Source organism: Pomacea canaliculata, linkage group LG7 (assembly GCF_003073045.1).
Source record: "Pomacea canaliculata isolate SZHN2017 linkage group LG7, ASM307304v1, whole genome shotgun sequence".
Lineage (NCBI taxonomy): Eukaryota > Metazoa > Mollusca > Gastropoda > Architaenioglossa > Ampullariidae > Pomacea > Pomacea canaliculata.
In genome coordinates this window covers 5,315,806-5,330,406 of record NC_037596.1, presented here as the reverse complement: position 1 = coordinate 5,330,406, position 14,601 = coordinate 5,315,806, and the positions used below count along the sequence as shown (strand labels likewise).

At 37.8% G+C, this 14,601-nt stretch overlaps 1 protein-coding gene across 2 annotated transcripts in view; it reads left to right on the top strand.

Annotated features, from left to right (window-relative positions):
- The first annotated feature begins 635 nt into the window (after positions 1-635).
- The window catches only part of LOC112569204, a 47,579-nt gene continuing 33,613 nt past the window's right edge, over positions 636-14,601 (top strand). Inside the window, exons 1-5 of one of the 2 annotated variants that reach the window (XM_025246931.1) lie at positions 636-900; positions 1,373-1,456; positions 8,285-8,413; positions 12,981-13,178; positions 13,894-14,025. In XM_025246931.1, coding sequence (XP_025102716.1) covers positions 1,402-1,456; positions 8,285-8,413; positions 12,981-13,178; positions 13,894-14,025 — 514 coding nt within the window. In that variant the 5' untranslated portion in view covers positions 636-900; positions 1,373-1,401. Of the gene's footprint in view, positions 968-1,372; positions 1,457-8,284; positions 8,414-12,980; positions 13,179-13,893; positions 14,026-14,601 lie in introns of both variants that reach the window. The other variant, XM_025246930.1, reaches the window with a different exon arrangement.

The following is a 14,601-nucleotide window of genomic DNA, read 5'->3' as shown; positions in this document are numbered from 1 at the left end:
GGTCGTGACAGAAGTATTTTTGTCATAACTCTCTTTACCTCCAACATTTCTTTAAGTCTCTCGTAGATTCAGCTAGCTTCTTGGTAGTCATCTTCATATTATTAAAAAGTAGCCAATTAGATGTCACAAATCAAAACCAAAAGTACATCATAAATTTCCCTTTAACAATAATACACTTTTATAGTACATCACCATAAACAAAGCCACACTATCTGTGGTGTAATCACATGTTAGACTCTTCAAACAGTCCAAAGATCATCTTTTTATCTCCTGCAGCACATCATGGGATAACAGTCATTTTGACCATTAATGCTCACAGGCTTCATAAATTTTCTTTCACCACAAGAATTAATTATGAATCAAAAAATAATTGCACTTACTTAATGACTCGTGCTGGATAACTGGAAGCATGGGAAAAGAGGAATCTGGCTTTATAGCTCTAATTAATGAAGCTTACATCTGGTTCAATATCTGTAGAGCGCGTGATTCCGGTCGGTATGTAGCACGCCATTGGCTAAAAGTCACTGCCATTATTAGGGGTCATGACCGTACATGCGTGCTTAATCAATAGCAGCCAAGAGCAATAGCTTTGCCTCAGCTTGGAGCTTGGCGTGTGTGCGCATGCGCGGGCGGCGTCCATGCCCAACGAGTCAAGACTTGTCAGATAGACACCGTGTGTCACAGTCTATGCTGACAAACTTGGTGGACATCTTGAGCTTTAGGCTTTCGATGCTGCTAGAGTTCTAGTAATTCGTGTCTCATCTATCTACCTGTGAAAATTTAAAGTTGTTGGTTCTTGTTACTATTATTTTTAGGATATTTCCGTTGGCAAGAGCCTGGGTCTTCGGAAAATTCCGATTTCATAGATTCATCGAAGATATCTAATTCCTCTGAGCAACAGTAAGTCCGTGCTTAATTCAACTGTTCAAAAATCCATTCTGCTCAGCACAAAACCAATGGATTAACAGTAAGACTGAGATTTATGTTGTTAATAATTTCGCTAACGTTCACTTTCTATGCTTGCTATTACTCTCCTTACACGGGACCCGGCAAACTTTCGGTGGAGGGAAAAGAAAGCGCAATGACATTGTGGGGCAGCGAGTTTATTTAAAATGCCTGCTATTCATTTTTTCTGTTATTGCAAATAATTTATAATTTTGTTTATTGAAATCGTAAATGTAGCACGTGAAATAAACCTGCAGCGTCAAAGTTTTGGTTGCCATCCGTTGTGTCTTCCTCCTAAATGAACATTCTGCAATGATGTGAATGATGTCGATTTCAATGTCTTTTTAGCTAGTTATCAAGATATTCTATCTGTGTATCTTGCCATATATTTGTCTAATCAGACATCTATCTTCCCTTTTCTACACAGAACGTTCACAGTCACATCTAACACATACGATGAGGATTGCTTTGTCTCTGACTATCTTTGGCATCTGTATCATATTGGCGCATGGTAAGATTTAAATTATCGGTATAATAATCAAACAACGCTTTGGGTAATAATATGCAAACAGCAAGCAAAGAGTTCATATATCGGTAAGTTCAAATGTGTGTAGATGGAGAGTCAAGGCAGTATCATAAGAAAATTAGAACATGAATTCCTTATCTGGCGCGTTCATACCTCTCACCTACTTATTTTCAGGCAACGTTGTAGCTACAATTTTTGCATATAACAAAAAGATTGCGTCAAATTAATCCCCTTGCACTCTGAAATTATAAAACCATGAGGTTTACACACCAGTATGTCTTGATGGAAGCAAAAAATCTTTTGTGGAAACTTTCAAAACTGATTTGGCAAGAGTGTCACGTCTAAAATTAAATTATGTAAAATTTTGACAACAGTAGAGAGCGAAACAAAGGATGTCAGAACCACATGGTCCTAACTGAGGGAAGGTGGGGGGCTGCCCCAAACCGGGTTCGCTGGTGAGGTGTTGTTGCTCCCTATGCTCCTCGAGGAGTAGCAAGGACTAAACTAAATTAGATAACATGGCTATGTATCAAGAAGATAACATGGCTATGTATCAAGAAGATAACATGGCTATGTATCAAGAAGATAACATGGCTATGTATCAAGAAGATAACATGGCTATGTATCAAGAAGATAACATGGCTATGTAGCAAGAAAAACTCTCAACCACAGTATCCTGGGATTTCAAATAAGTATTTCCTTATGGATACCGATCACATTGTAAATTTCAACTGTGATGTTTAATTAATGCTGGTATAATAACTGCCTGTAGCAAGTTAAAGAAAAGATTTGAAAAAATTTCAGACATCAGCTACAACAAATAAGTTAAAAAATAAATTAGGCAGTTTTAAAAAAGAAAAGTTTTAAAACAATTTTTCCGTAGAAAGCGTAAGCGGGTGTCTACTCCAAAAATAATATAGGCCGTTCAAAGAAAGATACGTAGCTCATGTGTATGTTAATAAAGGGAGGGGAGCAGGGATTGGTGAATAGAGATACACCTTGACTGTAATGAAGCTTGGTTAGCTTAGAGTTTCCCCAACCCAGTCACCGTCTAAAGAATCTTTATGTTCTTGTTCCATAAATAGAAAGAATATCGTTTTATGTAGAATGCTTGTGTAACCAACACTGCTTTCTTGTGGCTAAACAGAGGTGTGCTGGTGGCGCAAGAACACCATAAATACGATATTGGCTGCACACTGTATGTTTTATTTCAGCTGGCTTGTCTTCCACTCCACTCTCACTACAAATCACAAAAGCCCCTTTTGGTTTGGTTGGTTGGCAGGCGAGGGAAGAGACAGTCTCGTGGTCGTTCGACCTATTACCCTCTACAAATATAAAGGCCATAACCTTAACTTTGGTAATACTACCAGGGTATTACATATTGCCAAATTATTCGAAAGAATATATAATCCTTTCTGACATGATGTATTTAAAGACATAAGTGAAGTGTGTGCCCAAAATAATTGACAGATTTAATGCTGAATGCTTCTTTTAAAACATTAATATTGCTATTGGCTAATGACATGGTTTGCTTTAGAATCTGGTTGCAAGAAGGTAATTATAAAGTTGTAATGCTACCTGACATACCAAGAATTTCAGCATAATTTTCCTGACTTCAATACTAACATTTTACAATTTGAAAACACCATCAAAGCAATTAAGAAAATTAAACTAATACATGTATATTAATTAAGATGTACAATCAAGACATACTAAAGGAAAGCATAACGAATGGGACATAATTTGCTGGGGGAATAGGTCTGCTCGGTTAGTAATGATAGATTACACTGGTCAATAAATTTTTACAAAAGTCATGTTACTGAAATCAAACTAGTTATTTTTTTAAATCAATTGTTATGTGCTGAACACGAATATGACAAAGAGAAAAATTGGCTCTAGCTTATCTGTAATTTGCAATAATCATTGTGTACATCACGAAATGCATGCTAATAATAGTAATTGTCCTATGGTTAATACTTGCACAAAATTAAGTCATAGACTACGCCTTGGATTTATTTGTCTGTCTCCTGTACACCTGTTTGGGAGCATTTCTGGGGAGTGTCGAGAAGTAGTCAGTCACCATGCTAATGAACAATTTTTCCTGGTATCTTTTTTCCATTGTTGCGATATCTTGATGAAAACGTTTGCCATGTTCATCGCTAACCATACCACAGTTGCCAGGAAAAACATCCAGATGAGAAATAGCAGCCAAGTTTTTGATACTGCATTAGCATGTCTTCTACTATAGTTCCTTGTAGTTTTCTGCCCCTACATTCCCTGAAACGTTTGTAGACTCACACTGCAACAGTTGTTGAACCCGTCATCTTTGAAGAGCTTTCGAATTTAAGGACCCACACAAACTTCCTCTTTAATCTTTGCCTCGCTGAGTCAATGGATATTTTTCATGCTGGTATCGAAAAGCTAGCGAAGTCCGGTCCATGGCTTTCACGAAGTTCTTCATAAATCTCATTCTAGAAGATTTCATTGCTAGATTCTGGAACCTAGAAATTCTGCCTTGTTCTTAGATAAGTCCAAGTAATAATAATAATAAAGGCGCCTTATCACTACCCTAAGGACAAGCTAAAGGCGCTTCACAAAAATAAATAAATACAGTCTATACAGCACAGTCTATAGAAAGCCTTGTACAGTCAAATCACGCTACTATGCCACTCTCAGTTTTATACCACTTTTGCTCGGTCCCGACAAAGTTCAATGCAAAATAAATTGACTATGCCACCACCTACTCTCGCTACTATGCCACTTTTGTGTGACTGTTAAAAGGCACGAGTTGTGCAATTCCACGCAGTGCTCGATTATTACACTCACGTTCCAAAGGTGAAGCGACCAACTGCAGCCCATCTGCGCACAACAGAACTAAATACGTGCGCGCATAGTCAGACTGTCAAGGTCAAACACGCGATGCTTCCTCCCGACGCCAGCAACAACAAGCCAATCACAACATGCACAGCGACAACCCTGCAACCCTAGCTCAGACGATCAAGACACGCAAAAGCGCGAGCACACACGTACGAGATCCGCCGAAAGAACATGCGCCAACCGATGATTCTTGAGAGCTTTGGACTGACGGGTAACTTGAGCTAATAAAGCAAAATGAACTATATCAAATATCTTCTGAACGAGAGCAAATAAAAAGCTTTTAGGTTATATTCGTGTTCATCACACCAACATACTACAAATTAGGACCTTTTTAAGTCAGTAATAATTTCAGTGTTACCTGCAAACAGGGTTTTGTGGCATGATAACTTTTAAAAGATGCTATAAAAACTTATCTTTACAAAGCTCAATACAGCAGTAGAGTGTAAGTAAAAATAGTTTTAAGTAAGACTTATCCATAGAATATGGACCACTTTCCAAATATTTTATAAATGCAAAAATCGAAAGGTGAAAGGTCAATGATATGAATCGGATCTTTTGTGGAAGCCATATGCTGTGCTGTTTTAGTGAACTCAACTACTGTAGTATTATTCAGAGCTAAAAATCCCGTCTCTGTTTTTCTTTCTTGTTCCAAATTTGTGAGTTCCGTCTCATTCTTTCTTAATCTCATTCTCTTTCTATACCATTGATAAGGTTCGCATTTTTGCAATGAAAAGATTTTTAGGATCCACAACAAGAACACCTAACTTGCTGACATATGGGGAATGTGGTAGATTCTCTTTGTCTGTTAATGCGTCAGTGCGATGTGTTGGATTTTGGCTGTCTCTGCTAAGAATGCCAGAGGCTAGACTCAAGAAGAAAGCCTAGTTAATGTTATTATCAATCGCGCTTGATTCTGTTGTTGCCGACGCCATCAGGTGTGTAGGTTTCGGCTACCATCTCCCACGTGTCACGAACTAATATCCCTGACTGCTGGCAGACGATTCTTTTTTTCTAGTTAACTGCTAAAACGAGCATTAGACAACGTAGCTTCCGGTTTATTCACATTCTTTGTAACGGCTCGCCGAAACTAACAGCGGATCACTTCGCAAGAGACCAAGAGTGAGTCTCGGCATACAGACATCAGTCCATCAATACACGTCCATGCGCGTGTTCACACGCATCAAGGACGTGTATAGGTGGATTGTTATCTGTCTGCCAAGATCAACTCTTCACCTCTTGAGAAGTGATCCGCTGTTAGTCTCGGCGAGCTGTAACAAAGAATGTGACTAAACCGGAAGCTATGTCATCTAATGCCTCGTTTTAGCAGTTTACTAGAAAATATCGTCTGCCAGCAGTCCAGGGATATTAGTTCGTGCACGCATCGTGCGGGTCGTCGTAAACAAAGACAAAGTCCGTTGACTATTACTCGTGTTGCACCCCTACTTCCTGCAGGGTCTGCTAGAACCTATCAGGTTGAATCACTAAAGAAAGGGGGAATGCCTATTCCATGGCACCAAGCAATAAAATTTTTCTACTTCTTCTATTAATATGATGTATTAATTAATGTTATATTATTTATATAATTATTATATGTAGAAATTAATATATGCTTGCATGCATATATTAAGCGCCTTGAGTCTGGCTGATGCTGGAAAAAGGCTCTTTACAAATGTGCTATTTATTATTATTAAAGAACTATGAGCAAATATGTGGAAAAGTGCTATATAAATCCTCATTATCAGACCTGGGCAAACGCCGGCCCGCGGGCCGGATCCGGCCCGCCTCCTGTCTCTGACCGGCCCGCCCGCTGGCCCGCCCGCTGGCCCGCCCGCCAGTATATATACTACATATACAGTATTGGGTAACACTGAGTTAACTATATTAGTCCGGCCCTCTAAAACCATCCCAGTTTCTCATGCGGCCCCTTGGGAAAATTAATTGCCCACCCCTGCTCATTATTATCACTACTACATGAACAAAACAAGAAAACAAGACTACACTTTATTGGGATATTTTTGTATAAATATTGTTTTGGCATGACACGGGAATGCCAAAGTACTGGAGAGGATAAATGTTTGTTTTTTTTAAACAAATCTTTAAACAGACACTGGTAGACTGTCACAACCAGCAGCAGTAGCATGATGCTGTTCACAGCAATTTAAGATATTTCCTATATAATACATCCAAGACATATTATTATAAGCAACTATCTTGTCTGGAGGAAATACAGAGGTATTAGAGATACTTTGATAAGATTTAGAATGAGTATAACTGTACAGTGGAACCTCGGTTAGCGAACGCCTCGGATAGCGAATATTTCGGTTAACGAACAAAAATTTCGTTAAAAGTTTGTCTCGGATAGCGAACAAAATTTCGGATAACGAACAGCCACGTGAACCACACGTGACCGACCAGCATGTCATCATTCGCGCTCGAGACACAGTTACGATCAGTCGTTCCTTATCTGTGCGCATCCTTCTTATTTAGTGATTTTTGTGCTTTATTTTAATAAGATAATCCTCAATCATGGCTCCAAAGAAGATTAAGAGCAATTAATAGTAGTGAGGTAATGACAAGGAAGCGGCCAACAAATGAATTGAAAATGGAAATTATTTCAAAGTATGAAGGTGGCATGCGTCTGTCGGATCTGTGAAGTCGTATTACCCAAGAGTTTTACAGAAAAAGCAGAAGGAACAGACACTGGACAAGTTTTTTTCTTTAACCTCAAAGCTAAAGAAAGGGGAAGTCACCCCCGATTTTATAATGTCACGTGCTCATGGATGGGGAATCAAAGCAGTAATTCCACCCCTTCCTCCCCACACCTGCTTCCAACCACGCCGTCAAAATGGCAAGTTTTCTGATGTTTAAATGCTTTCGTTAATGTTTTTATGTTTATTTAACTCCATTTATATTGCATTATAACTGTTCTCCTTAAAACAAATACCTATATAGCCTGTAACTTTCAAATATTCGCGAGTCAACATGGGCTGGGAACCAATTAAATCTATTTCCTTTATTTCTTATGGAAAAAATTGTTTCGGATAACGAACATTTCGGATAACGAACAGTTTTCCAGAACGGATTAAGTTCGTTAACCGAGGTTCCACTGTACTTAAATGCCATCAGCATCATTATTGCTTAACTCACCCCATTTTTCCTGATACAGCTGAAACTGAGCATCATTTTCTCCTTGTATACCCTAAATATATGGATCTTCATAAACCTTTCATCCCTTTAAAATAAAACTTTAAACACCCTTCCTTTTTTCATTTCTCGCTCTTGATGTCAGATAACAGAATGCTAATTACACTACGTCACTCTGTTTACAATGCATCGGAAATAAGAAAAGTGATGTCATTCATTAAAGCCCATTGCACCTAGGAGTGGTCATATAGAAATGTTAATGTAAGTTGATTACATGATCTACTATGATTGATAAACATTAGTGTTTGTACTTGTTTATTTACATAGCTATATGGTGTTGAATGACTAAATATATATCTATGCCTGTGCATATTTGTTATTATATGTGATTTTATTGACTTTTGGCTTGATCTATCTGTATATTTGTGTATATGTGCATATGAATGATTATAATGCTTGATACAATTATGTGTTCATATCATGTGTATTACACATGTAAGGATGGAAGTCTAGTGGTGAGCATGTTAAATACATGCATTATACATTTCGTGTTATGAAATTGGGCCTTATCTTGCTGAAAAATCTTTCTTGAAAAGTTTGCTCTACTTTTCCTTTTTACTCTAGGTGCCAGAGCATGATGAGAATGAAAGAATATGAGAATTAGCCAAAAAATGATGTCCCTACATAAATATTTCAGAAATGTATTGCCTATACTCAACTGAAACAGCTGAAAAAAAATTGTGCATTGTTTGAACATACTTCTGGTTTGCATTTTGTATGTTGGCAATTCAGCAAGCAAAACAGCATGCAGGATCTCTATTGATGAGCTGACAAAGAACACCAGCCTGACGTGTTATTTTCCAGAGGACCTCAAGGAGACAGAAAAAAATTTTGATCTGTTTCTCTACAACAACAGTTATAGTATGTTTCTCTTTTTTATTTTTTGTTTCCATGCACACATACACTGTGCATTGAAATATAGACCCACACATGCTGAAGTACTATAGTAAGAACAAACACGTACATGCACACACTGATGTAATTATATATGGGGATGAAAAAAGTTGTATCGTATGTGCACACACACACACATACAAATCTTTCCACTGTGAAAGAAAGATTAATTGTCCTTTCTGAATATTGTGATTATCACCCTGTAATCATCTACACCTTAAAGGAATTACTCATTTTAACTAGACTAATATTAATCCTGATTGTAAGCAGTTGATCACAGAAACTGTACTATTTTCTGTTGATGTGTCCATAATATTTATCTTTATGCAACAGATATATTTCACTTTATACCATAGATTCCCCTTCCCATATAAGATTCACCATGTCATAACCTAAAGGATAGTGTCGCCATAAAAGTTGTCTTATAGACCGGGCCGGCTCTTCCATTAGGCAAACTAGGCAGTCGCGTAGGGCTCAATCGCAGAAGAGGTGGGGTAGGGCGCAAAAATGGCCTGTGTACTTTTTATAGATGAATAATGTTAAGAAAAAATATAGTTTTCTTAAAATGACATGACCAGGACACCTTTCCTCTTGTAAGTTGACCACCACGCTAGTTTAGCACAGTGAAATCACAATATCATTATCCCACACACACACACTTGAAATGCTGCAGCCTGTGTGTACATCTAGGGCCAGAGTCACTTTTCTCACCAGGCATGTCTTGCTCCTTTGACAGGTCATTTTTGCTTGGCCAGTAACACACCCCATACCCAGCCCCCTTTTCCAACATGAAGTTAGTTAACAGTGTATATTGATGTTTATCATGACGGAGAACATGTGCCACCCATTTCACCTGCTTCCACAAAACCTTGTAAGTGTCACCAGGAGTGACCTCTGCTTCACACAGTTAAGGGCGTACAGGGCCGCCGAGAGCCAGCCCGGGCCCCGGGACAGACGACCTCTCCGGGCCCCTTGTACTTGTAATCGTAAATTATTTTCCCAGTATATAATGTATGTTTACAATTCGAATCTCAATATCTACACTCAAACTCAACTTCTGCATGTGTAATGCTTGGGTGTTCTGTCCTTAGACCTTTCTTTAAAAGAAAAAGAAAAGGAGAAGAAGAAAAAAAATCCACTGACCAAGGCCGGGCCCCCTTGACAGCAGCGGGCCCGGGTACACCAGACCCCCCTGTCCCCCCCTCTCGTCAGGCCTGAGGGCGTATCAAATTCTTGTTCTTCTTTTTCCTTCTCCCTCCATTCGTCTACTTCCGACTCCTCCGCCTTCATGATGATGACACTGGCCTGTTTAAAAGAGACGAAGTTGTGTATTAACGGTTGTGAGACTTCCAGTCATAGATAACGGCCGTCATAGGGGACAAAATCCCACCCTTTGTCCGACAGTTTAAAAAAAAACTGTACTATTGTTACGTCAGACACAAAAATAACTTTTTGCGACCAGTTCTCGCAGTAGAAACATCCAGCCTTTCATACAAGTTGACGTGGCTACAGTGCAGAAGCTGTCAGTAGTAAATGACGTTATGTAATGTGTAGCGGAAGCGCTTGTTTAGGGTAGCGTGTACGGTGTACCGCTGACAATGTTTGTTCCCTCCACCCCGCATCCCTTTCCACCCGAGCGGCGCAGCGCGAGTCTGACAACAACGTCGGGTGACGAAAGGCGTCTGGTCCTGGTTGGAAAAGCAGTAAAACTTTGGTTCTGAGCAAGTGAGAAATACCAGTCTGCCGCAAGGTGCTATGACCCCCGCTGGAAAGCGGCTCGCGTCACTCAAACCACCCCACTAAGTACAGCCTTAGTTCTGTCCACCCTGAGGTACTAAAGAACAACGACTGCCAACTCTCTTGTGTCGCGCATGCGCTGGACTGTTATTCCTTCGCCTTTTCTGGTTTCGATTTGCACAGTGCGTCGCAGAGCTACTGTCGTTATTATTTTGAGATGCCAGGCACTAGGTGTGCGATTCCAGGCTGTCCTACATGGAAAAGTCAACACAAAGATTTTTTTTCGCCGCAAACGAAAACTAGAAAACAAGACTGGGAAACAAAAATCTTGTGAGAGCTGTGAATAGTTGTGATTCTATCTTGAAAGAGCGACCACTTGCTCCAGACATTTAAAACATGAGTGTTCCGTTGAAGGTAAGTCACCAGGCGAGAGAAATATAGCTTTTTATATTTTAGAATATTTTGAATTTCCAGTGGTTGTAAGCATTGCTCTGCCAGATCAAAAGATTCATAGTCGTAAAAATAATAGAGCTATTAATCACACATAGTATGAACAACATTTATCCAGCACTGGTGTCTTGAAACTGGTGGAAACTGCTGAGTGCTGGATTTGGTTCGTATTAGAGAGTGAGAGATCTCATGTGTGTGTTCGTGAAGAGAATAAGTAACCTATTATAATATGTTATGCTATAATCCACAGGGAAGGATAAGACGCTAAACAAGCCAACTGTTATTATGATTATTATTGTTATTTTATTCATATATAAATTTATACATCTATGTTTATATATTTACACACGCGCGCGTTGACAGGCTCTAGTTCATTCTTTTATGTTTTCTTTATGTTCTATCTACACTCTGCTGGTTAAAAAAAAATTTTTCGGTGTTATCACATTTTATTTCACATGAAATATAAAGACCTATAAAAGTTGTCATTTTCAGTGAAATCTTATTTCTCGTTAATATTTTAAAATAATAAGTAAAACTTCAAAAAAGGTTTGACGTAAATGTTTCTAAACCTCTTCTTTATTTACACGTTGAAAAAAATCCTTTAACTTTTTTCAAACAATGGATCTTTCTTTAGTATGATATTTTGACATTTTTTGTGTGTGTCAAACGGTGTCCAGTCACTTAATCCCCAGACACTTCATTCCCGACACTTAATCCCCGACACTTCATCCCCTAGACTTTTAATCCCCAGACACTTCATCCCCGACACTTAATCCCCAGACACTTAATCCTTATAAATCAAGTGCAACCTATAATAGATTGTTGGATGCAGTTAGAGAGCTAATGCCTAATGCAGCTCCAGAGACAATATATAGTAACAGACTTTGAGAAAGCTGCGATGACCGCTTTTAGTCATGTAAAGTAACGGGCTGTTACTTTCGCTGAAGTCAAGCGGTATTACGCAAAGTCACTGAACTGGGGATGAGAAGTGACGATGAAGACGACGAGTGACGTTGAATGGTCAGATGCCACCCAGCACTTGCCTATGTAAGTGAGGAAGACATTGTTGATTCCTTCGAATTGCAGAGTCAATGCCACAACATGATCGCATGCCGGAACTTCTATCCTACTTCAAGCATACGTAAATAATGTATATATTGTTAAAGAACATTAAATTTACTAGCTTATATAAACTTTAACTAATGTTGTAGATGTTCAAATGACGTTGAAGTTAAAAGCATGATTTGAATTTGAATTTCAATTAAATTTTTCGCTGACTTCATAATTTTTTTAGTTAAGGATTTAGTTTAGGGATTAAGTGTCTTGGGATTAAGTGCTTAGCGATTAAAAGTCTAGGGGATGAAGTGTCGGGGATTAAATGTCGGGGATGAAGTGTCTGGGGATTAAGTGACTGGGAACCGTGTCAAACAAATGTGGGATTATGACAAGGATGATTTTAAGTGAATGCCTTGTTTTATTTGGATGCAATAATAACTTTAAGACAGATGCTGTGCTGGATTTAATCTTACTGCTTGCTAAATCACACATATAATCTAGCGAATTCAAAAAACCACACCTCAGCTGCAACCATTCATTCGGATTCTGCAGCATAGATATAAATTTGAAATTTTCAATGCACGCTTGGAAATGAAAGAAGAAAAAATTGTAAAACATGGTCTACCTTATATGCAACTTGTTGACCAGAATTTAAGCAGTGACTAGACTTTTATACATACATGTCGACATACATTACATTATATGTCTGTTATATTGTAGCATATGGTATATTGCAACGGTGTGAATGGCTTAAGCATAGAATATGCTATGCCTGTAATAAGTTTACTGTGTAAATGAAGAATAAATGTTTATATATTAAAAAAATGTAACAATTAGATATTGGATAGTAGATTGAAATGGCTTCAAATCAGAGTCCTGCGTAGAATATTGGGAACAAATATAATTCTATTTAATATGGGTCTACAGCAGGAAAATATTTGAGACGACTGTGAAAAAGAAAACTTGCAACATATTTTTGGAAATGTAAATATGTCCAAGATTTCTGGCACTACATAATGTTTGTGATATTGTTATGCATGTTATATTACAAGGAGTATGATTTAGTTAATGTGTTTATGTAATGTAATGTGTTTATGGAAAATAAGTGTTCTGCAGGTTTAAATTTAAGCTTCAATCTAGCATTCTTTCTCCAATATCAGATAGATATTATTTGTTTCTAGATAGATGTTCACTCTTTCATTTATTACTTTACTCTCCAATGATTCAAATTTGTTTCTTTAAGTAAAAAGTTCTGAATAATTTTTTTTCTTTTGTTTCTGACTTCTGGCAGAGGGTGAGCGTGTTGTAAACTGTCTCTGGATTTCTGGCATGCCGAAGTGCTACAATCATAGTGGCTACATCACTGACGGGTATGCAACAAGGGAAGTTAAAATTCAAATACCCAGCCTGACGAAGAACGAAATAAGGTATGCATGCCATTACACAGATTCAACGAAAGAGGAAGAAGGCTTTTGTCAGTCGTCAGTGGGTACGTGACTATTTTCCTTTTTAACAGAAATAAGAAGAAACAGACATCTTCATTTGTTGCTATTGGATGTATAGTCAAATGATGTTAATTTGTGTACATTTCGGTGTACACAACCTTCTGGCTGTAATGAGAACTTTATAAAAACACTAGGCATGTATAATTTATATGCGCCTATCCTTTATGTATCATTTCTGTGTAGCCATGTAACAATGTCATTTTCTCTGTATACTGAGTGCATAGATGGCGTCCTTTTTTGATGGTTCCTAAGCATGTACAACATCTCTCGAGTTCTCAATACTTTAAACAAATGCAATAAGTGAAATATATATACACACACTTATACAACTGTATGTATATATTTAACTTAGTAGACTGATTTAAATTATAAACATGTGAATGTGTAAGTTACACAAAAGCACATTACGATGAGTAAATTTCAGTGCAATGACTGAGCAAATATTAAGTACGTAGGAAAAGAACAAACTTATTATAGTCATATGTTTCTAAGTAAAAGTGTCAAGAACTGAAAGTAATCAAAAACAGATTAAAATTTCTTGCAATTTAGTTAGTCGAAAGTATTATTTACTCTGTAGTGAAAGCAGCAAATTAAACTATAAAGCACTCCATGCCTTTTGCATTTCTCAAGCTCGCCAGGTTAGATCGTTGTACTTCATTTGCGTTATGTACAAATACCTGATGTTTTGGTGAATTGCAGGAGAAACGACATGCGATGTTCGTTCATTGAATCTGACGTCTGCAAGTGAAGTTACTTGTTACTTTCCTGAGGACATCAGTCAGTCAAAGAAAACCTTCCACGTTTTTCACGTGGACAGTCGTGACAAACCAGGTTCGTAAATAATGTGTTTAATCGAAAAAAAAGGAATTCGATGAAAGACTAGGACTTTTTATTATTGATTAGAAATGTTTATTAGCGAGTAAAAATCTAAAACATTGGTCATTATAACTTTAAGAAGAAATAACCTCATAAAATATTATGAGAAAATTCAGAAGTGGTTTGATATAAACAAAACATTCAGCGACGTGACCTCTCTTTAAAGGACAACCCGATTTGCGACATATTTTTCTTTATGATCAGGTTGAGTTCATTTTAAAACAATAATTCCCAAAATATAAGTACATAATTATGCTTAATTTTAAAGATATAAGCCTTCAAACAGCGACATTTTCACTGCCGCTAGGAACGTAGAAAAAGCTACTCTCCTATGCTGGAGAGTTCTTTTACGTGCAAGCAGCATTTGTAACAGTGAGTGTGGCTTAATTATGCACCGTCTTCGAGTCGAAAGAAGAAACAAAGCTCAGGTTGTGTTCAAGAAGCGATTTTTGCATAGAAAATAAAACGGTTTATTCTGGAATACAGCCCTACAGATATATGCAGGGATGGGGAGTAGCTGTAGCCTAGCTA